The 24,574-nt window shown below is 42.4% G+C and overlaps 1 protein-coding gene across 1 annotated transcript; it reads left to right on the top strand.

Annotated features, from left to right (window-relative positions):
• The first annotated feature begins 2,273 nt into the window (after positions 1 to 2,273).
• LOC116504183 lies at positions 2,274 to 24,012 on the top strand. Its single transcript, XM_032211054.1, has 11 exons — positions 2,274 to 2,368; positions 5,827 to 5,961; positions 8,454 to 8,571; positions 10,313 to 10,363; positions 12,126 to 12,203; positions 15,425 to 15,481; positions 17,094 to 17,153; positions 19,017 to 19,081; positions 19,655 to 19,736; positions 22,610 to 22,668; positions 23,564 to 24,012. Exons 1-11 carry the CDS (start codon positions 2,319 to 2,321, stop codon positions 23,760 to 23,762), a joined length of 954 nt encoding a protein of 317 aa, XP_032066945.1. The 5' UTR covers positions 2,274 to 2,318; the 3' UTR covers positions 23,763 to 24,012.
• Positions 24,013 to 24,574: the final 562 nt, after the last annotated feature.

Genomic DNA, 24,574 nt, shown 5'->3' on the forward strand with positions numbered 1-24,574 from the left:
GGCTCAACTAATTCGTAATTTAATGCGTTTATATGCCGCCCAATCCCAGGGGGACTCAGGGCGGCTTACAAATACGAATGAAATAATAACATACAGGGGGAGAATACAAACATTAACAAACTGTTTAAAAACCCAACATACATCCGGTTTAATTGGGGGTTGAACCTGATTTGAATCAGCAACCCCAGGCCTGTCGGAACAGCCAGGTTTTGGTGGCTTTTTGGAAGGCCGCGAGAGTGGGAAGGGTCCGGATCTCTGCTGGTAACTCATTCCACAGAGCCGGAGCAGCTACAGAAAAGGCTCTCCCCCGAGTGGTCGCCAGTCGGCATTGTCCGGCCGACGGCACCCGGAGGAGGCCTAACCTGTGAGTTCTTACTTATCGGACGTTGGGAGGTGTGTAGCAGGAGACGGTCTCTCAGATATCCAGGTCCATTGCCATGTAGGGCTTCAAAGGTAATCACCAGCACTTTGTAACGCGTCCGGAGACTAATAGGGAGTGAGTGCAGCCCGCGGAGGATAGGTGTAACACGGGTGTACCGAGGTACACCCGATATCACTCGCGCGGCTGCATTCTGGACCAACTGCAGTCTCCGAACACTCTTCAAGGGCAGCCCCATGTAGAGTGCGAATTAATCTATATCTAATCTATATCTTCCCTCCTAAAGAGAGATCTGATGCATATGGGGCCCGGGTTTTGAGGTGGGCTGAGGATAAATTCCTGGAGTTCCTTGGCATGTCTTTGGGGTTCACTTCAATGTGAAATTGCTTATCCCACAGTTCAGGAAGAAATGCCACAAAGTTGTTGCTGCCGCCGTTCCAGATGTGTCCCTCCGAGATAACAGGTGAAAAAGCCTAATGGATTTTGCCTGCCTTAAGAGTCCAAGGGGAATGTTCACTGAAGCCATGGAAATGGTTTAAAACTCGTGGTCTGCTGGATATGTGAGATGGAGGGAATGGGGGCCAATGAAAATGCTGTTGCCAGGAGCAATAGCAATAGCAATAGCAGTAGACTTATATACCGCTTCATAGGCCTTTCAGGCCTCTCTAAGCGGTTTACAGAGAGTCAGCATATTGCCCCCAACAATCTGGGTCCTCATTTTACCCACCTCGGAAGGATGGAAGGCTGAGTCAACCCTGAGCCGGTGAGATTTGAACCGCTGACCTGCTGATCTAGCAGTAGCCTGCAGTGCTGCATTTAACCACTGCGCCACCTTGGCTCTTAGGAGAGATTGGTGCTGGGATGAGGGCATGTGATAAACTAGCCCTATGTTTGAGATGCCTTGGAGCAGTGTTTCTCAACCTTGGCAACTTGAAGATGTCCAGACTTCAACTCCCAGAATTCCCCAGCCAGCTGGCTGGGGAATTCTGGGAGTTGAAGTCCGGACATCTTCAAGTTGCCAAGGTTGAGAAACACTTCCTTGGAGGGTAGAATGGTAATGGTTGGCAGTTGGTTGCCAAGCAACACTCCTATGTGATGGCAACTGGCCTAGGTAGAAGGTATATTTGATTGGCTGGCTTGAGGGTCACTAACGGATGTCCTGATGAATCTGTCCCTGAGTGGCAGGTACCAGGTAAAGGCCTCAGTTTCACCACACACACACACACACACAAACATGCAAATCGGCCATACAAAAATATGACATCTATCTGGCCAATTCTTCCAGGCTGCTTTTGTTATTTTTGTAACGTGTTTGTGTAACATGCACAGCAATTTTGGGGTATCCGCTAATGGGGTGGTTCAATATTTCTAAATGCTTGGAATAGCAATAGCAATAGCAGTTAGACTTATATACCGCTTCATAGGGCTTTCAGCTCTCTCTAAGCAGTTTACAGAGTCAGCATATCGCCCCCAACAACAATCCGGGTCCTCATTTCACCCACCTCGGAAGGATGGAAGGCTGAGTCAAATCTTGAGCCAGGGAGATTTGAACCACCGAACTGCAGATAGCAGTCAGCTGAAGTGGCCTGCAGTAGCAGTTAGCAATAGCAGTTAGACTTATATACCGCTTCATAGGGCTTTCAGCTCTCTCTAAGCGGTTTACAGAGTCAGCATATCGCCCCCAACAACAATCCGGGTCCTCATTTCACCCACCTCGGAAGGATGGAAGGCTGAGTCAAATCTTGAGCCGGGGAGATTTGAACCGCCGAACTGCAGATAGCAGTCAGCTGAAGTGGCCTGCAGTACTGCACCCTAACCACTGCGCCACCTCGGCTCTTGATCTTTGATCTTTTTCTTTTTCAGGGTCTCCAATCCATGCTTGCAAATGTATTGATTTTCTCTTTAAGAAAGAAATTGCCCAGCTAAGGCGTTGTGAAACATGAATGTGGCACTGAGTCGAAGCAGCAAACTCAAGCAAAGAAGTCCTGGGTGGGTTTTTAACAACTTTTCTTTGCAGCCTGATTGTGAGGAAGAGCTAGTTGTGAATATGGGATCTGGTCAGGCCGTAGGAAAGGTGTTATAGAAAGCAGATATCTTTAGCATACTGAATAGGGTTTACTTGTCTCTTCCCTGTAAGCAGTGTTTCTCAACCTTGGCCACTTGAAGATGTCTGGACTTCAATTCCCAGAATTCCCCAGCCAGCGAATGCTGGCTGGGGAATTCTGGGAATTGAAGTCCGGACATCTTCAAGTGGCCAAGGTTGAGAAACACTGCTGTACAGGAATAGCAATACCATCACCAACAATGGAACCATTTGGGGCTTTCCATACAGGTTGAAGAAACAAATCCAGCTTTTAGGAGGTACAGGGGATATAAAAAGAACACACCTCTATTAAAATGCAAGTCTTTTGAGCTATAAAAGTCAAAAGTCAAGATAAATCATATTTTTTTCCCTTTTTAACATACTGCAAGCTGTACAGTGGAACTATTTGGGGCTTTTCATACAGGTAGAAGGGTCCCAGTTTTGTATAATGGTTACCATTTTAGAATGGGATCAGAGAGATTCAGGATCAGGCTCGGTGTTCCTGTTCAACCATGAAGTTGGCTGACCAAATGAGCCAACAGTACCTTTCAACCAGTGGTGGGTTTCAAAAATTGTTCGAACCTACTCTGTGGGTGTGGCCTCCTTTGTGGGAGTGGCTTGCCACCCATGTGACCAGATGGGAGTGGCTTCCCATCCATGTGACCGGATATGAAGATGCCGACGACATGTGTCAGAACCACCTTAAATTACCCCGCACACAGCACTGGCATGCATAAGAATAGGATGCAAACTTGTTTTTTAAAAGGCATCTTTGGTTTGCGTTAAAACAACTTCAACACACGCAATGTTCTGATTGCACCATAAACGCAGTAGTCATCCTTACCTTTCACAAAGCACTGAGTTTTATAAATAGGAGCATGATAGTGTAGAATAATCATATCCAAGGACCAGTGGTGGGTTTCAAAAAAATTTGGGACCTCTTCTGTAGGTGTGGCCTGCTTTCCGGGTCCACTGGTGGAACCTCTTCTAACCGGTTCGGTAGATTTGACGAACTGGTTCTACCGAATAGGTGCGAACTGGTAGGAACCCACCTCTGCTTTCAACTCACTTTACTGAGGACAAAATGTGGGATGTTCCTTGTATTCTGCCTACAACTCCTGGACACATTACACTAAAACAATCTCTTTGTTTCCACATATACTCCCTGTTGAGCCAAAGAAGCTTTTCTCCCGCTACACATCATATTAGAAATATGGGGAGGGAGACTTGGTTCACATTTATTCACTTTTGATTTGGATCACTTCACCCTCTCTCTTGTCTTTTGCTTATATAAAGAATAGCAATAGCATTTAGACTTAGATATCACCTTGTAATGCTTTACAGCACTCTTTTTAAGCCCTTTACAAAGTCAGCATATCACCCCAACAATCTGGGCCCTCATTTTACTGACCTCAGAAGGATGGAAGGCTGAGTCAACCTTGAGCCAGTCAGTATCAAACTCCTGGCTGTGGGCAGAGTTAGCTTGCAATACTGCATTCTAATCTCTGCGCCACCAGGGCTCTTGAAGAAAATGTTAAATACGCACGGGCAAAGCATGTTGGCTTCATCTTCACACAACACATTTTTGAAAAGCCTCTGTAATTGAGTGAATATGGTCAGTTTTAATTATAATCAGCTGTTTCCCTGAATGAGCAGACAGTATGTATTTAACAACTTACAGGCAAATGCTTGGATAAACAGAATCTAGAAATTTTTAGCCAACAGAAAAGATTGGCGATAAGTTTAAATGGGTATAAGAAGGAACATTCTCGTAGTGTATAAGAAAGGAAGAGACAAATGCAGCTTTAAGGAAGCACAGTGGATATAAAAAGAACGTACCTCTATTAAAATGCAAGGTTTTTGAGATGTAAAAATCAAACCAAGATAAATCACTTCAGAATTTTTCCTCCTTTAACATATACTATAAACTGTGCCAAGGAGGAAAATAAAAATAATCTTAGAATAATGTTGCGTAAGTGTGCACATCCTGTTACAAATAGGAATGTGAATTAATCACATTCAAACTGATGTTAAATAGCAATGCACACCTGCCATCCATTAAAATGACCCATCAAGCTGTATAAAGTCCAGCTGTTGTAGGATTTCTCTGATAGCTGCCTCTTACAGCAAAAGCCATGCTCTGCTGAGAGCTTACAAAGCATCAAAGGGATCTAATTGCTGGAAGGCATCAGTCAGGGGAAAGGTACATAGAATTCCCAGGGCATTTGGGGTGAGGGGTGGGGAATGAAAAAAAAAAATTACAATAATGCAAATTTAAAAGTAGTACTTTATGACAGCATCCAGTCCTTGGGAGTAGGAGCCTATCGGCATGGCTCATCTTGCCTTGGGAATCGCTCCCCCTCTTCTTCCTTGCAAAAGTGCTCCCCATCTGTCCCTTTGCGAGGGCATCTTCTGTGCACAACCCTCTTCAGGCCACCCCATAGATTTTCAATTGGATTCAGGTCTGGGCTTTAGCTGGGCCGTTCCAAGAATTTGATCTTCTGGTGAAGCCATCCTTTTGTGGATTTGGAGGCATGCTTTGAGTCGTTCATGGTCATCTTGAAAGGAGAAATTCTTCGTTTTCAGAATTTTCACAGAGGTCTGAATGTTTTGTGCCAAAACTGGCTGATATTTGGAACTCTTCAGTTCCTTGAACGTTGACTAAAACCCCAGGTCCCAGCTGAAGGAAAGTAGCCCCAAAACATAATGGCTGCCACCATGCTTCCCTGGTGTACTTTTGGTGATGCACCAAACATACTTTTGGGGATTATGGTCAGAAAGTTCAACCTTGGTCTCATCAGACCATAACACATTTCCCCACATGCTTTTGTCAGACTTGGTGTAGATTTTGCAAAATATAGCCAGACTTGGATGTTTGGATTTATTTATTTTTTCGTAAGAAAAGGTTTTTTTTTATCTTGTCACCCTACCCCATAGCCCAGACCTATGAGAAATATGGGAGATTGTTGTCCCATGTAGCACGTAGCCAGTACTTGCCGAACATTCCTACAGCTCAGAGGTGGGTTCCTACCAGTTCGCACCAGTTCGGTAGAACCGGTTCGTCAAATCTACCGAACCGGTTAGAAGAGTTTCCACCAGTGGACCCGGAAAACAGGCCACACCTACAGAAGAGGCTCCAAATTTTTTTGAAGCCCACCACTGCTACAGCTCCTTTAATATTGCTGGAGGCCTCTTGGCAGCAATTCTTGTTTTCTTTTTGTTTTTTTCATCAATGTTGTTGGGACATCTAGTTCTCGCTTTCCACACTTATCAGTTGCACAGGAAGTATCCCTTCTGCAGCCTCTCAGATTTATAAGAATGCCCCGCATTCACTCCTCATCAACTTTCTCCCCTACAAACTCAGGAACTTTGAAGATGAGAATGCTTGGCTACAGGAATGGATCCAAGAAGAACTTGCTCACGGTGAAGTCTGGCAGAAGGAATACGAGGCACTGTTAAGACATCAGACCCAGCTCTGTACCTTGCTACAGACCAAGAGGTGAGAGAGGCTGTCATGGGGATTCGCCCCAATTTTTCCTGGCAATTGCTGATCCCTCAAAAAACTGGAGAAAAAAATGGGCACCCTTGAAAATTATTTATTCATAATTCAGCCTGCCATTTTTCTATTTAGTCAACGATCAGGAATCCTTTATAGAAAAAAGTAAGGTTTTACATTTAGACAAGAAAAATAGATTGGAACGTGGCTCGATAGCAGTAACTGTGAGAGGGATCTTGGAGCCCTAGTGGACAATCACTTAAATATGAGCCAACAGTGTGTGGCAGCAGTGAATTCAACAATGCGATCCTAAATTGTATTAACGGGGATAGAATCAAGATCATATTGAAGTATTAGTTCTGCTTTATAAAGCCTTAGGATACTGCATCAAATTTTGGTCACCATATTATAAAAAAGATATAAAGACTCTGGAAAGAATAGAGAAGATGATTAGGGGACTGGAGGCTAAAATATATGAAGAATGGTTGCAGGAATTGGATAGGTCCAGTCTTGTGAAAAGAAAAACTAGGACATTGGATTGGATTTATTCAATTTGTATGCCGCCCTATTCCCGAGAGACTCAGGGCGACTAACAATCAAAGAGGGAAGGGGGTACAGAATAAAAATAAAGGACAAACACATTTTAAAAAACAGCAACAGTTATATCCTCGAGTGGGGCTGAGAGATTCAACAGCCCCAGGCCTGCCGGAACAGCCAGGTCTTATAGCAATAGCAATAGCAGTAGACTTATATACCGCTTCATAGGGCTTTCAGCCCTCTCTAAGCGGTTTACAGAGAGTCAGCATATTGCCCCCAACAATCTGGGTCCTCATTTTACCCACCTCGGAAGGATGGAAGGCTGAGTCAACCCTGAGCCGGTGAGATTTGAACCGCTGACCTGCTGATCTAGCAGTAGCCTGCAGTGCTGCATTTAACCACTGCGCCACCTTGGCTCTTAATTGCTTTGCGGAAAGCCGGAAGGGTGGTGAGGGTCCGGATCTCAACGGGGGATCGTTCCAGAGGGCCAGAGCAACCACAGAGAAGGCCCTCCCCCGGGGAGTTGCCAGCCGACACTGGCCGGCAGATGGGATTCGGAGGAGGCCTAGTCTGTGGGATCTAATAGGTCTATGGGAGATAATTGGCAGGAGGCGGTCTCTCAAGTACCCAGATCCGATATCATGTAGGGCTTTATAAGTGACGACTAGCACCTTGAAGCGTGTCCAGAGATCAATGGGCAGCCAGTGCAGCTTGCGGAGGATAGGTGTAACGTGGGTGTACCGAGGCGCACCCACGATCGCTCGCGCGGCCGCATTCTGGACAAGCTGAAGTCTCCAAATACTCTTCAAGGGCAGCCCCATGTAGAGCGTGTTACAGTAGACATAATAGCAGTGTTCCAATATTTGAGGGCTGCAACATAAAAAAGAGAGGATCAATCCATTTTCCAAAGCACCAGAAGTCAAGGCAAGGATGGAAATTAATCAAGGAGAGAACAATCTAGAACTAAGGAGAAATTTCCTAACAGAACAATTAACCCGTGGAATGGTTTGCCTTCAGAAGTTGTGGGTGCTGCTCCATCACTGGAAGCTTTCCAAAAGAGACTAGACAGCCACTTATGTATCTGGAACAGTATAGACTAGAGTCTCCAGCTTCAGCAGCGGTTGGACTAGAACAGCGATGGCGAAACTTTTTTGGCTCGCGTGCCATAAGTGGGAGGAGTGCAGGGGAGTTGTGCGCGGGCGTGCTGCACCCATAATGCAATGCACGACCCCCCCTGGTGTGCATGCACGCATGACAGCAGCTCCCCCATTTTTTGCATGCTTTTTTCGCCCTCCCCAGGCTCCAGAGGCTTTATAGGAGGCTTCAGGGACCTTCAGGAGGCTTCCGGTTTGCTTGTAGGGCCGTTTTTAGTCCTCCGGAGCCTCCCGAGGGCTTAAACTGACCCTACGAGCAAACCGGAAGTCCGTTCCTGAACTTCCGGTTTGCCCATAGGGGCAGTTTTTTTTCGCTCTGGAGGCTTCAGGGAAGCTCCTGAAACCTCCAGAGGCCCCCCCCGGGGGGAGGCTCTTTTCACCCTCCCCAGGCTCCTATAAAGCCTCTAGAGCCTGGGGAGGGCAAAAAATGGCTTTAAAAAAGGCTGAACTCAGCTGGCCAGCACGCAAATGCATGCTAGCCAGCTGACAGGGCAACGCCTCGCGTGCCCTGACAAATGGACCCGTGTGCCACCTGTGGCATGTGTGACATAGGTTCGCCATCCCTGGACTGGAAGATCTGTTATGGCTAAATTTAAAGCAGTTTTGTAGAGGTTTTTCTTTATTTTCTAACCAAAAATTACAGCAAGGATTTGGAAAGGTTAGCTGCTAGGCTCAGCTCAATGTTGACAAGTGTAAATGGAGGGGACAGGAATTTGAAGCAAGCAAGGTAAGGTGCTTCTGGGTCTGGGATTAAATTTTTGGCGTAGGAGATGGTGAGGATACCTTCCCGTTTGACCTCCGCAGTCTTAAGCCCCTGGAGAAGAAAACTCGAGCATTGCAAGAGGAGCTGGAAGAAATCCAGGCAGTTCTGCAGGAGTATCAGAGCCGAAACCGTCAACGCCAGCTGCACATCCATAAGCAAGTGAGCCCCCAGGCGACTAATTTAAGAGCTCTGCATTCTCCCCTCACAGTCCTCAGCTTCCCCTCCTTTCTCCTTTATCCTATTGTGTTTACCCTTTAGGGTGGAGATAAGAGAATTGGTTATATATGACATTGGCCAATTTGTATTCTGGGAGAAAGAAGTTGGTTAAGTTAGAATGGCTCTCTAGACCAGTGTTTCTCAACCTTGGCAACTTGAAGATGTCTGGACTTCAACTCCCAGAATTCTGGGAGTTGAAGTCCAGACATCTTCAAGTTGCCAAGGTTGAGAAACACTGCTCTAGACCAACAGGAACCAACAAAGGATAGGGTTTTTTTTGGTAATGTTTGTAATTGCTATTTCAATTTTCTGTTTTTAGTCTTCCTTTCTGCTGGCCAATAATACGCCCTTCTCCTTCACATTTAGGCCAGTGGTGGGTTTCAAAAATTGTTCGAACCTACTCTGTGGGTGTGGCCTCCTTTGTGGGAGTGGCTTGCCGCCCATGTGACCGAATGGGAGTGGCTTGCCACCCGTGTGACCGGATATGAAGATGCCGACGACACTTGTCAGAACCACCTTAAATCACCTCCCACACAGCACTGGCATGCATAAGAATAGGATGTAAACTTGTTTTTTAAAAGGCATCTTTGGTTTGCGTTAAAACAACTTCGACACACGCAATGTTCTGATTGCACCACAAACGCAGCAGTCATCCTTACCTTTCACAGAGGCACTGAGTTTTATAAATAGGAACATGATAGTGTAGAATAATCATCTCCAAGGACCAGTGGTGGGTTTCAAAAATTTTTGGAAGCTCTTCTGTAGGTGTGGCCTGCTTTCCGGGTCCACTGGTTGAACCTCTTCTAACCGGTTCGGTAGATTTGATGAACTGGTTCTACCGAACAGGTGCGAACTGGTAGGAACCCACCTCTGATTTAGGCATTCTAAAGCAACTTTTTAAAAATACCCTTGAGTGAATTAATCACATCTAGAGAAGTATTCATGCCAGTATGTGGTTTTTTCATTATTCTATCTGATATGTAACATTTTGAAGAAATAAAAAACAGTGTCTTTAAAGATCGGCATTCTGGTGCTCTCTAAATATTTTGGACAAGAGTTTTGATATTCCTTTCTCATTGGCCATGCCATCTTCCTGATGAGAACCCCAAACCTGCCTTTTGTATATGTTTGTTACGGCAAATGCAATAGAAATTGGATTCTTTTAAAAACTCTACCCTTTTTGAGAATTTCAGAGTAAGGCCATTCAGACCAAGAAAATAGTGCTAAGTTTAATAAAAGTTTGAATTCATTAATTTTCTTTTTATTTTAGAAAATTTATATTGCTGCCTATTCACACATGGTGACTCAAGGTGGCTTACACGAATATAAAAACATCAAATATAAAAAATAAAACTAATAGAAGAAAATAATCAAATAAATTAATAAAATAATAGTCCTCCCACCCTCCCAACCTGACGATAACACATCACCCAAGTCATTTAATGGGTTCCATCCCGCTCTGGGTTCCTCAGGCTAATTAGCAGAACCAGATCTTCAGCAGCTTCCAGAAGAGTGTTAGAGTCAGGGCCAGCCTAATCTCTGGGGGAGATGATGTTGCAGAGAGAGGGAGCCACCACAGAGAAGTGCTGATAATAATAATAAAAAAAATACAAAACTAAAATTATTCAACAAAAAAATCTGAGCAGCCGGGCTTAGATGATTTCATTTCTGTGCTAAATTGCAGGAAAAGGAAAATCAGAAAATGGCTGAGATAGTTAAAGAACTGGAAAAAAAGGTGAGTACTTAAGAAAAGGCAGAGTTCAAGAAGATTTCTGCCCTTATCTAGATGTCATTTGACTATAAAATAATTAACTTTGGCTTATGGGTATTACTTCATGCTCCAAGTATAATAAATCATAAAACATAAACGTGCAAAATAACAGTGGCATACCAGATGAAATAGATTGACGTTACAAAAATGCCAAATTTCATTAATCAACATTTGAATATGCAGCACTTAATTTGCAACCTGAAATAGAAATTGGGTATCGTAGCTGTCATTTGATGTTTAAAGATAAGTCAGCTAAATGTTCTAAGTGCCACCAGATATCTAGGTCTTATTAGCATATATGGTGGACATGCGTAGAAGCAAATATCTATGTATGTATGTATGTATGTATGTATGTATGTATGTATGTATGTATGTATCTATCTATCTATCTATCTATCTATCTATCTATCTATCTATCTATCTATCTTTATCTATCTATCTATCTATCTATCTCTATCTCTATACCTATACCTATACCTATACCTATACCTATACCTATACCTATACCTATACCTATACCTATATCTATATCTATATCTATATCTATATCTATATCTATCTATATCTATATATCTATACCTATACCTATATAATATATCTATATCTATATCTATATATCATCTATATCTATATATCATCTATATCTATATCTATATATCTATCTCTATATCTATCTATCTATCTATCTATCATCTATCTATAGTAATTTTGTGTATGTATGTATGTATGTATGTATGTATGTGTATATACACACACACACACACGTTATATTTGTGCTGATAAATAAATAAAGGGAGACTTTAGCACAAATATAACAAATGTAACAAAAAGGCAACAGTAAAAAAATATTGGGTTTCTGCCTGGATGGTCTCTTGTGACGAGCCAAAGGACAGAGAATGGAAGTAGTGATCTTCCTCCCATATTTGGGCATACCGGGGGTTGTAAAATCTAAATAGATACATACATACATACATACATACATACATACATACATACATACATACATACAATATATACTGAATATTACATGACGTGGGAATTATTGATGGTTATAGAATAAACACAGAAGTTAGGAATAGGGGAATTAAAGAAAATCAACGAAATATAGAAAATATGTTAAGAGAGGCGTAAACACTATATTGCTGTTATTATTATTATTATTATGACTATTATGTTTAATAGTCCTTTTATATTCTTATTAGAAGGTATGTTAAGAGGGAGAAGTGAATATGTTTATAATGTTCAATATTAGTAGTGTAAAAACAGAGAATTAATATTAATGTAATGAATACTGTTGTAAATTTTGATTATTACTGCACAAAGATATTTGTACCCAGATGACACACTGTTTAATGGAAGATGGAATTATTATACTAAAAAAATATATCAAAAAATATATATCTGGAAAATCTCCCACTGCTGTTCTTATTCTTCCAAACCGTGTTAAGTTGGTCACAGGTTGGCCACCTCTGGTTCATAGGGATCCTTTTCTGAAACAAATGGCGGAACAGGCATATGAACATAGCAGGAATTGTCATTGATACGAGATACTTCATTTGCTAATTCTTCAGAAAGTGGAAGCCTCAGCAGATGCAAAAGACTTGTTAGTCTAGGGAGAATCTGTTCTTGGCTCGTCTCTGAGAGGACAGGCTGATGTGGAAATGTGCCCTGCTTTCTTCCCAGTTATAAAACTTTGGATTATTTTTTTTGCAATAATTGCATACAGGTCTTCAAGCAACAGCTGGATGAGCAGTCCAACAAAGATGTTCTGGAGGAACTAAGATCAGAAGGCAATGAACTGAAGGTAACTTTCACATACTTTATAATTGCATATTTGTTATAAGGACCTACTAGACTGGGAAATCAGTGCAATTAATGTAAAAAGGATCACAGAATTTGGTGGTAGTGTAATAGAAATTCTAAGCATTGGTTTGTTATCTTGTGTACTTATTTTAGGCACACAGATACACACACGCTTACATAATAAATACAGTTCTGCTTCTTTTTTTAATAAAGTTTATTTTTTCATTTTCATAACATAGAGTCACATGTATACTATTACATAACCAACATCATATTGTATTATTAAGTGTTTACATCAATTCGTCTTACTATCAACCCCCCAAAACCATTATTGGCTCTTCTGCTCTCCATACACCATATTTGTACCTTATCCATCACTTTCTTCTCCCTCTCTCCTCTCCCTCCCTACCTCCTTTCTTCCCTCTGTCATTCTTCTCTTCTCTACTTCCCCTTCCTCTCTCCTTCTCCTCTCTCCCCTTTCCACTCCTCCTTTCTCTCTTCCTCTTCCCCATCTCCTTTCTCCCCTCTGTCATTCTTCTCTTCTCTACTTCCCCTTCCTCTCTCCTTCTCCACTCTTCCCTTTCCACTCCTCCTTTCTCTCCTCCTCTTCCCCACCTCCTTTCTTCCCTCTGTCATTCTTCTCTTCTCTACTTCCCCTTCCTCTCTCCTTCTCCTCTCTCCCCTTTCCACTCCTCCTTTCTCTCCTCCTCTTCCCCACCTCCTTTCTTCCCTCTGTCATTCTTCTCTTCTCTACTTCCCCTTCCTCTCTCTTTCTCCACTCTTCCCTTTCCATTCCTCCTTTCTCGCCTCCTCTTCCCCCCCCTTGCCCTCTCTCCTATCCCTCTCTTCTTCCCTTACCCTCTCCTCTACTTCCCATTCTTCATCTCATTTGCTGTATTTCAGCTTCTGAGCAAGCTCCATTTTATGTTGATGGTATTTATAATTCCTTTTCAATATACATAGTTAATTTTAACCTGTATTCTTCTCCTTTTTAATTTAAAAATATATAACAAAAAAAGTACCATCACCATCCCAGCCTAATTTTGGCCGAGATGTAGCCCTGGTTACAATTCCCCGCTATTCTCATCATTATCTTTATATAATTATACATCCTTACATGCCTCCAATTTGTGATTCATTCCTTTTATCTCAATAGTTTCCCATTGTAGGTATATTCCTGTTCCCTCTCCATTTTTCCATATCTTGGGTTAGATTACCCTTAATTGTCTCTAGATGACAATCCTCACTGTTCAATGTTCGTTACACTTCCCTTAATCTATTATATTAAATAAGAAACGGTAAACATCTCACTTTATTCACAAGAGAAGATCCACTTTGCACAGGCAGGAAGTTTACTTATTACAGATATACTTATGTGTTTATTTATTATGCCACACTCTACAGCTGTCAGATTTATTAAGACAATGTAAGATTTTCATATGCAACTGGTTATTAAATTAATAGTGCCCTTCTGCTGCCCCATTCCCTACAACTAGATGCTGTAGCTGTTGGGCAGTGAACAGCACGGGAAATAAGTTTGCTAATTCCTCTTCGGTCCTTTTCCAGGAAGTGGGAGAAATTTGAATGGAGACAGAAGATCTCTGCATGTCTCCTTAGGAGAAGGGGAAAAGGAATGAGATTTCTTGAAGAGTCCTCTGAGCAGCAATATCGTGCCCATAGGCGGTTCCCTTCTGTTACCCAAAGTATAGTAATGGAAAATGTCCCTACTAGGGATATATAAAGTTTAAAGGACACCTCTTTCTGATTAAGCTTTGAAGAAAAACTGCATAGCCTCTGGTTCTATGCATTGGAGAGGCTGCCCTGTTTTGCTGCCCTCCAAGAATGTAGTCCCTGGGGATTTCCTTTGGTAGGGCTGTCAATCAAGAAGAGATGTGTACCTCAGTGCTTTGAGAAGTAGGGTGAAGCAGAATAGCAATAGCAATAGCAATAGCAGTTAGACTTATATACTGCTTCATAGGGCTTTCAGCCCTCTCTAAGCGGTTTACAGAGTCAGCATATCGCCCCCACAGTCTGGGTCCTCATTTCACCCACCTCGGAAGGATGGAAGGCTGAGTCAACCTTTGAGCCTGGTGGGATTTGAACAGCCGAACTGCTGAACTGCAGTCAGCTGAAGTAGCCTGCAGTGCTGCATTTAACCAATAGCAGTAGACTTAGCAGTAGACTTATATACCGCTTCATAGGGCTTTCAGCCCTCTCTAAGCGGTTTACAGAGAGTCAGCATATTGCCCCCAACAATCTGGGTCCTCATTTTACCCACCTCGGAAAGATGGAAGGCTGAGTCAACCCTGAGCCGGTGAGATTTGAACCGCTGAACTGCTGATCTAGCAGTAGCCTGCAGTGCTGCATTTAACCACTGCGCCACCTTGGCTTAAAATGTGTTGTTGAGGTGGAACATTTTTGCTTTGCAAAGTACAGTGTTTAGTAGGGTAATTAGAGCTACTAAGAAAAAAAAATCTGTCCAAATTTTCCGGTTCAAAAGTTTTATTTCTTTTAAAACAAACATTTCATCATTCTTCAATCAGTAAGACATCGAAGTACAATTTTTTGTGTGTCAAAATAGTTCTAGTTTACCACCAAATTCTTGTCTAACCTAATGTATACCCCTCCCTCCCTCCCTCCACCCTCCCCCCCAACCCCCCTCCTCCTTCCCCCCCCCCCCCCCGACTTCCCAGAACCCGTACACGGTATGGATTTTTAACTAACACAGTCTAAAATCTATTGAGAAAAAAGAAATAAAGAAATTAATGACATCTCTACATTGACCTTAGCTTCTTCTTGCTAAGCTAACTTTAAACAATTTAAATCATTTCTGATCTTAAGCATTGGGCTAACTGGAATTTCTTGGTCCCGTATTTATTTTGTATATAGTCAATCCATTTTTTCCAGTCTCGTTTATATCTCTCACTTGAGTGATCTTTTAAGATAAAAATCTGTCCAAATTTTCATGTGTGAAGAAATTGAATGCATTCTTTCTGTTCTAAGAATAGAATTCCTCACCAGCTTACTCACTTGTGGAAGACAAAAGAGAACTACTGTATTATTGAAACTCGACTTCCACAATTGTGTCCCAGGTTTGGGACAGAAATAATCTCGGATGCTCAAGATATTAAAGAGTCAACTCATAGTTGTGACTGTGTCTTTGCATTTGAAGACTGGAAGTTGCTGCAACTATATTATTATAATTTTTCTCCACCCACGTAGAGGCACTTGTTTGAATGGGAAGCTCGGTGGCAGACGAAGTATGACACGATCAGGCAGGTAAATCAATTATATTTCTGGTTTCAAAGCTCTTTTGCTTTTGATGGCAAACTAAAGTACTTATGGGTCTTTGGCTGAGAAAAGTTGAGTCAAGGCAAGGCAATTTTTTCCCCAGGTTCTCTATAATAGTGGCTTTTGTCAAAATTTGCAACTTATATATGTTATTCAGCAGACAGGGTTATTGTTCAATAGTCATCTCAGCTGCTACTTCCTGGATCCTTCCAGGAAGTTATACTTCAATTTGAGAGCTGCGTCCTTGCTTAGAAGCAGCTTCTAAGACTAAAAGGTCCATTTATTCATAATAAAAGTTAGCGCTATGGAAATATTAAATAGAAGAATGAAAGACAAAGGCTCTAATAGTACATAATATTAATTTCCCACAAATCTCAGCCAGATGCTTCTGGGAAGTCCCTAAATATTAATATAATAGTTTTTTCCACTGCTTTTTTCCAAAAAATAGGTGAGTGGTCTCCTGCATCCCATACTTATATACTATACAGCCGTTACAACTAATTGCTAGTATTGGCCCAACCCCTATGAAGCTGTCTCAAATTCATTCAAAGAGGCCCACGTTTATTACTACCACTGCCTTATTGTCTTATTTCCTCTTCATCCTCAACATTCAGGCTTGCTAGATCATTCTGAATTCTAGAATTATGAAATAAGCAATATGTACCTTCTTCCCACCTCGGTTCACTGTTCATTATGCACCCTCCTTCAAACTCAAGAACGACTGGACGAAGATCCTTTGTCTGCCTAATATCTGATCAACCTCCCTGCATGGAACAAGCTGCCATGATGTGGTTGCGTTCTTTTTTATCAGAAGTTGTTAAGCAGAGGCTGGATAGTCACTGTCTGTGACATTTCTAGGGTAACTGCCCTGGGCAGAGGGGTGGACTATATCAGTGTTTCCCAACCTTGTCAACTTGAAGATGTCTGGACTTCAACTCCCAGAATTCCCCAGCCAACATTCGCTGGCTGGGGAATTCTGGGAGTTGAAGTCCAGACATCTTCAAGTTGACAAGGTTGAGAAACACTGGACTATATAATGAAGTCCCTTCCAACTCAAATGGAATTCTACGATTCCCAAAGCAAAATATTTATTTATTTATTTATTTGTTTGTTTGTTTATTTATTTATTAGGCGTATATACCGCTTCATAGGGCTTTCAGCCCTCTCCAAGCGGTTTACAATTTTTTTTTTTAGCAAATTGAGTCAGCAACTTGCCCCCACAGTCCGGGGTCCTCATTTCACCCACCTCGGAAGGATGGAAATACCACTTTGATGAAAGAATAATAGAACATAAATACATGTTAATATAATTTCAAAACCTACACTTTTCAGTTACGTATTTTAGCGAACTGGTTAGCAGCTAGCTAAATATTTTAGTGCTTTGTATAATACCGTATATTAACATTAAAGGTGTATAATACAACAAGCCTGTTCACAAAGCAAGTTCAGTTCTGCCTGTAGCTTCTAGAAGAGTAATTATATATTAATACTATGGTTTTTTGCATGGAAGCACCTCCAGGTCCATGCCCTCAAAATATGCAAGGCTCATTTTCTTCTACGTAGAAATAGAATAAAAATCTTCTGATTTTTGCCATTTCAGAAACAGCAGCATATTGAGAAACTGAGCACAGTAATCCAAGGGCTGTCTCTGAAAAGCCAGGTAAGACTCCTGTTCTGACCCCCCTCGTCCTACACCAAAGCACCCCGAGACAAAGATGCTGCAAGGATTTATTGACACACAGACAGGACCTTGGCAGCAATCCAGCACAGACAAGACATTGGCAGCAAGCCAGCACAGACTAACCTTGGCAGCAATCCAGCCTGCCAAGCTAGCCACGAAAGTTCTCCAACTTTAGTGAATACGTTGACTCCTGCAAAGGGGCGTGTGCACAAGCATTCCTTTTATAGTCTTGAGAGGAGCCCAAATACCACCAGCTGAGTGCAATTATCTCCTGTAACTGCGTAACTGTTCCTTACGCCTATTAGCTCTTCGATTCCGGGCATCCAGGAACAACTCCCTTGTCTCCTCCCCACTGCTCCAATGCATGACGTCAGGATCACACTCCCTTGTCTCCTCGCCACTGGTCCAAGGCTCAGGCGCCTCCTGGTGGCCAACCAGCCTCTCTGCGCCCTGCTCGGAGTCGGAACCCTGTCCAGGGTCCTCCATATCCTCCAGAGCCGACTCATAGGGCCCCTCACTGTTGGAGTCTGGTGGCAGCTCCAACGGCTCCTGCTGGGCCACAACAGACTCCCTTTAGGCCAAACGTGATGCAATAGAGATGTCACATATATGAAGCTAACAGAATCCCTGCAGGATCAAAGGAAGACAGAAAGTAAAAGGGAATCAGCACTGAAACAAATGAGGCACTGCACTGTCTTCTAAAAGACAGAGACGTAGAAAATGTACCATAGAGAAGTTTGGTTCCCCCCCCTCCCCCCAAAAAGACAGCAAAGATAGGCTTCTGCTTTGGCTGGGTGCAAAAGGTAGAAGGTTGGTGCAGGGAACTGGGAGAGAAGGCAGCTGGGTGAACAAAAGCTCCCTGGGGCTTCCTAGAGACTCTAGAGTTATTTATGACATTATTTTAAAAAGGGATTTGATATGTAAAATGCTTAGAGAAACTGCCTCTCCAGTTAACCCTTATTACATTGTCACAGCTAAGGCGAAGCGGCCATCAATGTGAGTGATGTTGAGTTGGCCACGCCCACCCAGTCACATGAACACCAAGCCCCGCCTACCCAACTGGTCATTAGGGCAGAGAACCGGTTGTTAAATTATTTGAATCCCACAACTGCTGTCACATCAATCTAAGTGCTGAAACTGTAGATAAAAGTTGAAGATTATGATGAAAATTGCATCTGTCAAATTCCTAGAAAAATCCTCTCCTAACCCTTGATTTCAGGTTTAGATTATCTTCAATTGGAATTAGATGGCATATAATGAAATCCATGATAAAATATCAAGGATTAGAAATCTTCAAATTAATCTCCCTTCCCATATCCTGCTATCTCAGGCCTTTCAAGAGATTTTAAAGTCTAGCTGAACTAGTGTAAAAATATAAGATAAATATACTGTATGTATGTATGTATGTATGTATGTATGTATGTATGTGTCTGTATGTATGTATGTGTGTATATATATATACACACATACATACATTCGCTGATAACGGATAAGAGCCTGTGGCCTAATGGCTAAGATGTCTGCCTAGTATGTAATATAGCCAGGGTGCAAATCCCAGTAAGGGTATGGCTAGCTGATGAGAGCTAAATAGCTTGAAATAGATCTATACTAGTCTCCCTTTATTTATTTATCAGCACAAATACAACAAAATGTAACAAAAAGGCAACAGTAAAAATATTGGGTTTCTGCCTGGATGGTCTCTTGTGACGAGCCGAAGGACAGAGAGTGGAAGTGTGACCTTCCTCCCATATTTGGGCATACCGGGGGTTGTAAAAATCTTTCATATATATATATATATATGAAAGCCTAAAGCAATGTTGTTTTCTTTCTAAATCAATGAAGGAGCTGCATCGACACATCACCACCTTGGAAGACAATGTGGTAGAAGTTCAACAGGAAATAGCACTGTAAGGATGACCTAATCTAATCCTCTTAGTTGGTTATGATGATCAATTAATAAGCTGAGCATCAAAGAAAAGACTTAGACCAAATCTTGGCCAAAAATAGTATGGTCACAATTTCTTGGGCTCAGTTCCTCTGTAAAACAGGAATTGCAATAATATCCATTTGAGGGTATCTCAACAAGCAGGCTTTGAGAATGTAGGCTGGAAATAAACAGAAACAGAGAGACATCCCCATAATTTTTTTTTTTAGATTTGGCACATGATCTCATTTAAAACATCCTGTGATGGAATTAGTACTGGAGTTTGCTATATTTGACAATGGAATTGCATTTATTTGCAAGAAACATTGTGTGCGCGCGCGCGTGCATGCATGCATGAGAGAGGAGATACTTTTGGAGACTTCAAACTTAGTTCAATCGGCATCTTAAAAGACATCAAGTTCATATTTTCCTATTGGGTAAAGCAAGAATAGGTTGCAGAGTTGCAAGTCCAACGTTGCATTCTCTACTGTTCTGCTATGGTTTTTATGCATAGGAAAAACATAGCCTGCCTTTTAAAAACTGTGTTCTGTTTTAGTTTGCAGAAAGATGCATTGTCTGGAGAAATGGTGACTTCGGCAGGGGGCTTTCTTTGGGAGGAACAAGTGTGTGACCAGATGGTATGAAGTATGTGATTGGGGTGGTTGCAATTGTTCTAAATGCCACCTTCTTCCAAAAACAAAACTCTGGATGAGTTGGCCAAATGCCTTCTCCAACTAGTCCCCTGCCTTTTTTTAAAAAAATATACTTTTTTTTATTTTCCACGTTCATAACATATAATCACATGTATATTATTACATAGCCAATATCCTATTGTATTAAGTAGTAATTACATCAGTTCCTCTTGTCATCAACGTCCAGAAAGATAAAAACCCATTATTAGCTCTTCTGCTCTCCATACACCTCTTTCTTCTACCTCTCTCCTACCTCCTTTCTTCCCTCCATCATCCTTTTCTACTCTACTCCCCCTTCCTTTCTCCTTCTCCTCTCTCTTCATTCCCCTCCTCCTTATCCTCCTCATCTTCCCCCCCTTACCCTCTCTCCTATCCCTCTCTTCCCATCTTTCTTTTCTCCTCTGTTTCCCACTCTTCCTCTCATTGGTGTTGGGAGGAACAAGTGTGTGACCAGATGGTATGAAGTATGTGATTGGGGTGGTTGCAATTGTTCTAAATGCCACCTTCTTCCAAAAACAAAACTCTGGATGAGTTGGCCAAATGCCTTCTCCAACTAGTCCCCTGCCTTGAGATACTTCGGTATTTTCCTCTGACCAATCAGTAGGAAAGGGGCTGTAAAAACTGCCATCTTCCTTGTGTGTGTTTTTGTGTGTGTGTGTGTGTTTAAATGATGGCACAGGATCATGATTTCAAAAGTGAAGATCCAATGGGATAAAGCAAGAGTCTCTATCAATGGGAACTCTGACATTCTGACATGCACACTATGGACAGGGGTTGCAATGATTTTAAGTATGCTGGCGCATAGCTGGAAGTTAATACTTGTCCAAAAGGGTCTACGACAATTTGCCACAACCATCTCACCAACTTACCGCAGGACACTGTGGGGACAAGAGTTACATTAACATCGAAGAAATGGTGGGACAGAATAATTAAAGGATGCAAAAGGAAGGACAAAATGGAGTGTGAATAACAAAAATTAAAATATGTTTAAAATTATTTTAAATAATTACATTGAATTGTTGAGTTAACGCATGGCGAGGCGGCCATGGTAAATTGGCCGCAGCAAATCGGCCATGACACATTGGCCATGGTGAGTTGGCTGCTGAGAGTTGTTCCATTCTGTGGTTCACCAACAAATGCGCGCTTGACAAAAGTGAGCCAAGAAAACCACGGCGAGAAAACCGCCAGGTCAAAATCACATTGATGAATGAGCGCAGAAGCGCACCGACAACAGCGCGCCTTCAACAAACAAGTAGTAATAACCTAATAATCCTAACCCTAACCCTAACCTAACCCTAACCCTAACCCTAACCTAACCCTAACCCTAACCCTAACCCTAACCCTAACCCTAACCCTAACCTAACCCTAAACCTAACCCTAACCCTAACCCTAACCCTAACCCTAACCCTAACCCTAACCCTAACCCTAACGCTAACGCTAACCCTAACCCTAAACCTAACCCTGAACCTAACTCTGAACCTAACCCTTACCTTAACTTAAATCGCGCTTTTGTGGGTGCGGTTTTGTCGGCACGTTGTGGGAGCGTTTATGATGTCGCGGTTTTCTTGCCGCAGTTTTGTTGGCGCGCTTTTGTCGTGCGCGCATTTGTCGGGTCACGCCATTCTGTGTCCACAATACTGGCAATTGTCCTTGATCACACAGCTGTAGCACCAGCCCAGGACTGCAAATCCTCTCTTTGGAGGGCCTTAATCTTTGCCACTTTTTTTTCCTGTTTGATTCTTGCTTCTCAAAGGGGAAAGAAACTGTCAAAGAATACTTTGTTTGCACTCCACTACAGGTAGTCCTCGACTTATGACCACAATTGGGACTGCAAGCGATGAAGTCATTGAGTCACCATGGGACTAGGCCTGATTTTACAACGATTTTTGAATTGTGATCATTAAGTGAAACCTGCAGGCATTAAGAGAAATCCAGCTTCCCAAACTGACTTTGCTCGTCAGAAGCTGGCTGATATAATTGCAAAATCATGATCATGTGGCACCAAAACTGTACAAAACGTTTGTCGTAAATGCAAGCGGTAGCCCAGTGCCCAAATTGCAATCATGTGGTTGTGGGAGTGATGAGACGGTTGTAATTCTAATGACGGATCATCACTTTTTCTATGGCAATCGTAACTTTGAAGTGTTCTGACCCCCCTCGTCCTATACCAAAACACTCCGAGCCAAAGATACTTTACGGAATTTATTAACAGACAGACAGGTCCTTGGCAGCAATCCAGCACAGATAAGCCTTGGCAGCAATCCAGCCTGCCAAGCTCACAATACTGTTCTCCAACATTAGTTAATGCGTTGACTTCTGCAAAAGGGGCGTGTGGACAAGCAGTCCTTTTATAGTTTGGAGAGGAGCCTAATTACCACCAGCTGAGTGCAATTACCTCCTGTAACTGCTTAATTGTTTCTTATGCCTATTAGCTCTCCGGTGCTGGGCATCCAGGAACAACTCCCTTGGCTCCTCCCCACTGCTGATGTCATGATCACACTCCCTTGTCTCCTTCTCACTGGTCCAAGGTTCAGGCGCCTCCTGGTGGCCAACCAGCCTCTCTGCGCCCTGCTCGGAGTCGGAACCCTGTCCAGGGTCCTCCACATCCTCCAAAGTCGACTCATAGGGCCCCTCGCTGTCGGAGTCTGGTGGCAGCTCCAACAGCTCCTGCTGGGCCACAACATGAAGTGTTGTTAAAAATGGTTATAAGTTGAGGACTCCCTGCATGCTCTGTTCTTTGAAAGAAAGCACACAACGTTCATAACAGCATGCTTAGTGGAACTCTTGCCTCTGACATCTTGTTTTTCCTGTTCTCTCAGAAGAAACTTCCAAGTCTGAAACTATACAGAAGTACTTCCAAAGAGTGCTGCTCATCCATGTAAGCGACCAATGGACAGAGATGATTTATTAACATTTTAACATTTTGTACAATATCTTAATTGTATGACTATAAGCTGTCTAGAGTTGCCTTGGCAAGTTTGGTGGCAGCTTTAACCAATTTAGAAAACCAAAAACTAAATCGCAAAATGTATAAAACTTTTGTTTTTCCTCCCAATATTGTGTTAGGTGTTTTCTGTACTTTAAGCTATTAATCTCCCATGAATAAACCAGATGGAAATAAAGCTAGTTTAAGAAATCCCATTCTGGATTCCAGTTCCTCCCATTGCTTTGGCTATGATTGCGGCCTGTTATTTTGATTGGTGATCCCACGTCTACCCCTTTTAAAACGTCTCCTAAATTGGTTTTTTTTTTAAAGTCAATACTATGGTTTTACCATTTTTTTCTATCCATTGGCTATAATTTAGAAGAAAATGATAGCAATAGCAATAGCAGTTAGATTTATATACCGCTTCATAGGGTTTTCAGCCCTCTCTAAGCGGTTTACAGAGTCAGCATATTGCCCCCAACAACAATCCGGGTCCTCATTTCACCCACCTCGGAAGGATGGAAGGCTGAGTCAACCTTGAGCCGGTGAGATTAGAACCGCTGAACTGCAGATAGCAGTCAGCTGAAGTGGCCTGCAGTACTGCACCCTAACCACTGCGCCACCTCGGCTCTAACTTTTTGATGACTTTTCAATTTCATCTGGTTAAAAAAAAAAGAGAGAGATGGTTCCTTCCTAGCATTGTTCCAATATTAAATCAAGGACGTTAAAAAAAAATGAAGGCAAAGTAAACCCACCTTTTCATTGTCCCACCAAGAACCATCAGCTGTTATTTGATCCTGTTCTTGTGCCATTGTTTACCTATCATTCTTTCCCTTTTTTCGTGCAGCTCTTTCCAATATCCAACTCTCCAGTCTGCCTGGAGGCTGCTGTGGGCCTCGGCCAAAGTCCTGCTTCTGATCCTGCTGTTAGGTCTGCCTTTCCGTTTCTTTCACGGCGGGAACTCCAGGCAGCCATGCTCGCAGCTACACTCAACTCCCCTGCTCTACGTCCAGTCCAAGAGATTGTTTCCCCCTTCAGCTTCCTGAAGGCACCTATGCACCCATCATTAATGACCTTTAATAAAACCGAATAACAAATCAACGCAAACTTCTCTGTTTACCTGAAATTGGGACCAGTTTATTGTACAACTTTCCTTTGCGATGTGGTTGTTGTTTTTCATTTACAGTAGCCAGACTAGAGTATCTGGTCTCAATTTGCAACCACAGCTTTATTATGATGGTTCATTGCACAGTCAGCCAGATGCTCAGGCTGGGTCTGGCATTTTTGTCTACCTATCAAGTCCTTTCCAAGGACCTGGGATAGGCAGATGTGGATGTTTGATGGTATTCCAGATATCGTCGCAGGATGGAAGCTGTTTGGAGTAAAGCCGCCTTTTGCAATTGACTTATGGCAAATTTGTCAATGCCAATGGTTGTTGCTATTGTTATTGTTATTATTATTCGCAACAACAGAATTGTATCATAGCGGCCAGTTGTTTCGCCGGATTTGGCATTGGTTACTAGTCGGGCCTCACCCAGGGGGCCTAGGACGTCGTAACGTATTTCCGTAATATGCGTGCAGATCCAAGCAGTGCGGCTTTTTGCATTTGACTGATGGGGATTTTGTCAATTTTTAACTGTTTTAAATGTAATTCCAGTGCTTTTGGAATAGCACCCAGTGTGCCAATTACCACTGGAATTACCACTGCTGGTTTGTGCCATAGTCATTGAATTTCGATTTTGAAGTCCTGGTATTTTGCAATTTTTTCATATTCCTTCTCGTTGACCCTGCTATCACCTGGTATTGCGATGTCTATGATTGTAATCTTATTTTTCTCAACCAGTGTGAGATTATTATT

This window comes from Thamnophis elegans, chromosome 2 (assembly GCF_009769535.1).
Source record: "Thamnophis elegans isolate rThaEle1 chromosome 2, rThaEle1.pri, whole genome shotgun sequence".
Taxonomy (NCBI): domain Eukaryota; kingdom Metazoa; phylum Chordata; class Lepidosauria; order Squamata; family Colubridae; genus Thamnophis; species Thamnophis elegans.

Excerpts from the sequence above, each read along its gene's own strand:
- LOC116504183 (XM_032211054.1), top strand. The coding sequence starts at position 2,319 with ATGAATGTGGCACTGAGTCGAAGCAGCAAACTCAAGCAAAGAAGTCCT. Across the intron at positions 8,572-10,312 it reads AGCTGCACATCCATAAGCAA|GAAAAGGAAAATCAGAAAAT; the intron begins GTGAGCCCCCAG and ends GCTAAATTGCAG. Across the intron at positions 22,669-23,563 it reads AAAGAGTGCTGCTCATCCAT|CTCTTTCCAATATCCAACTC; the intron begins GTAAGCGACCAA and ends TTTTTCGTGCAG.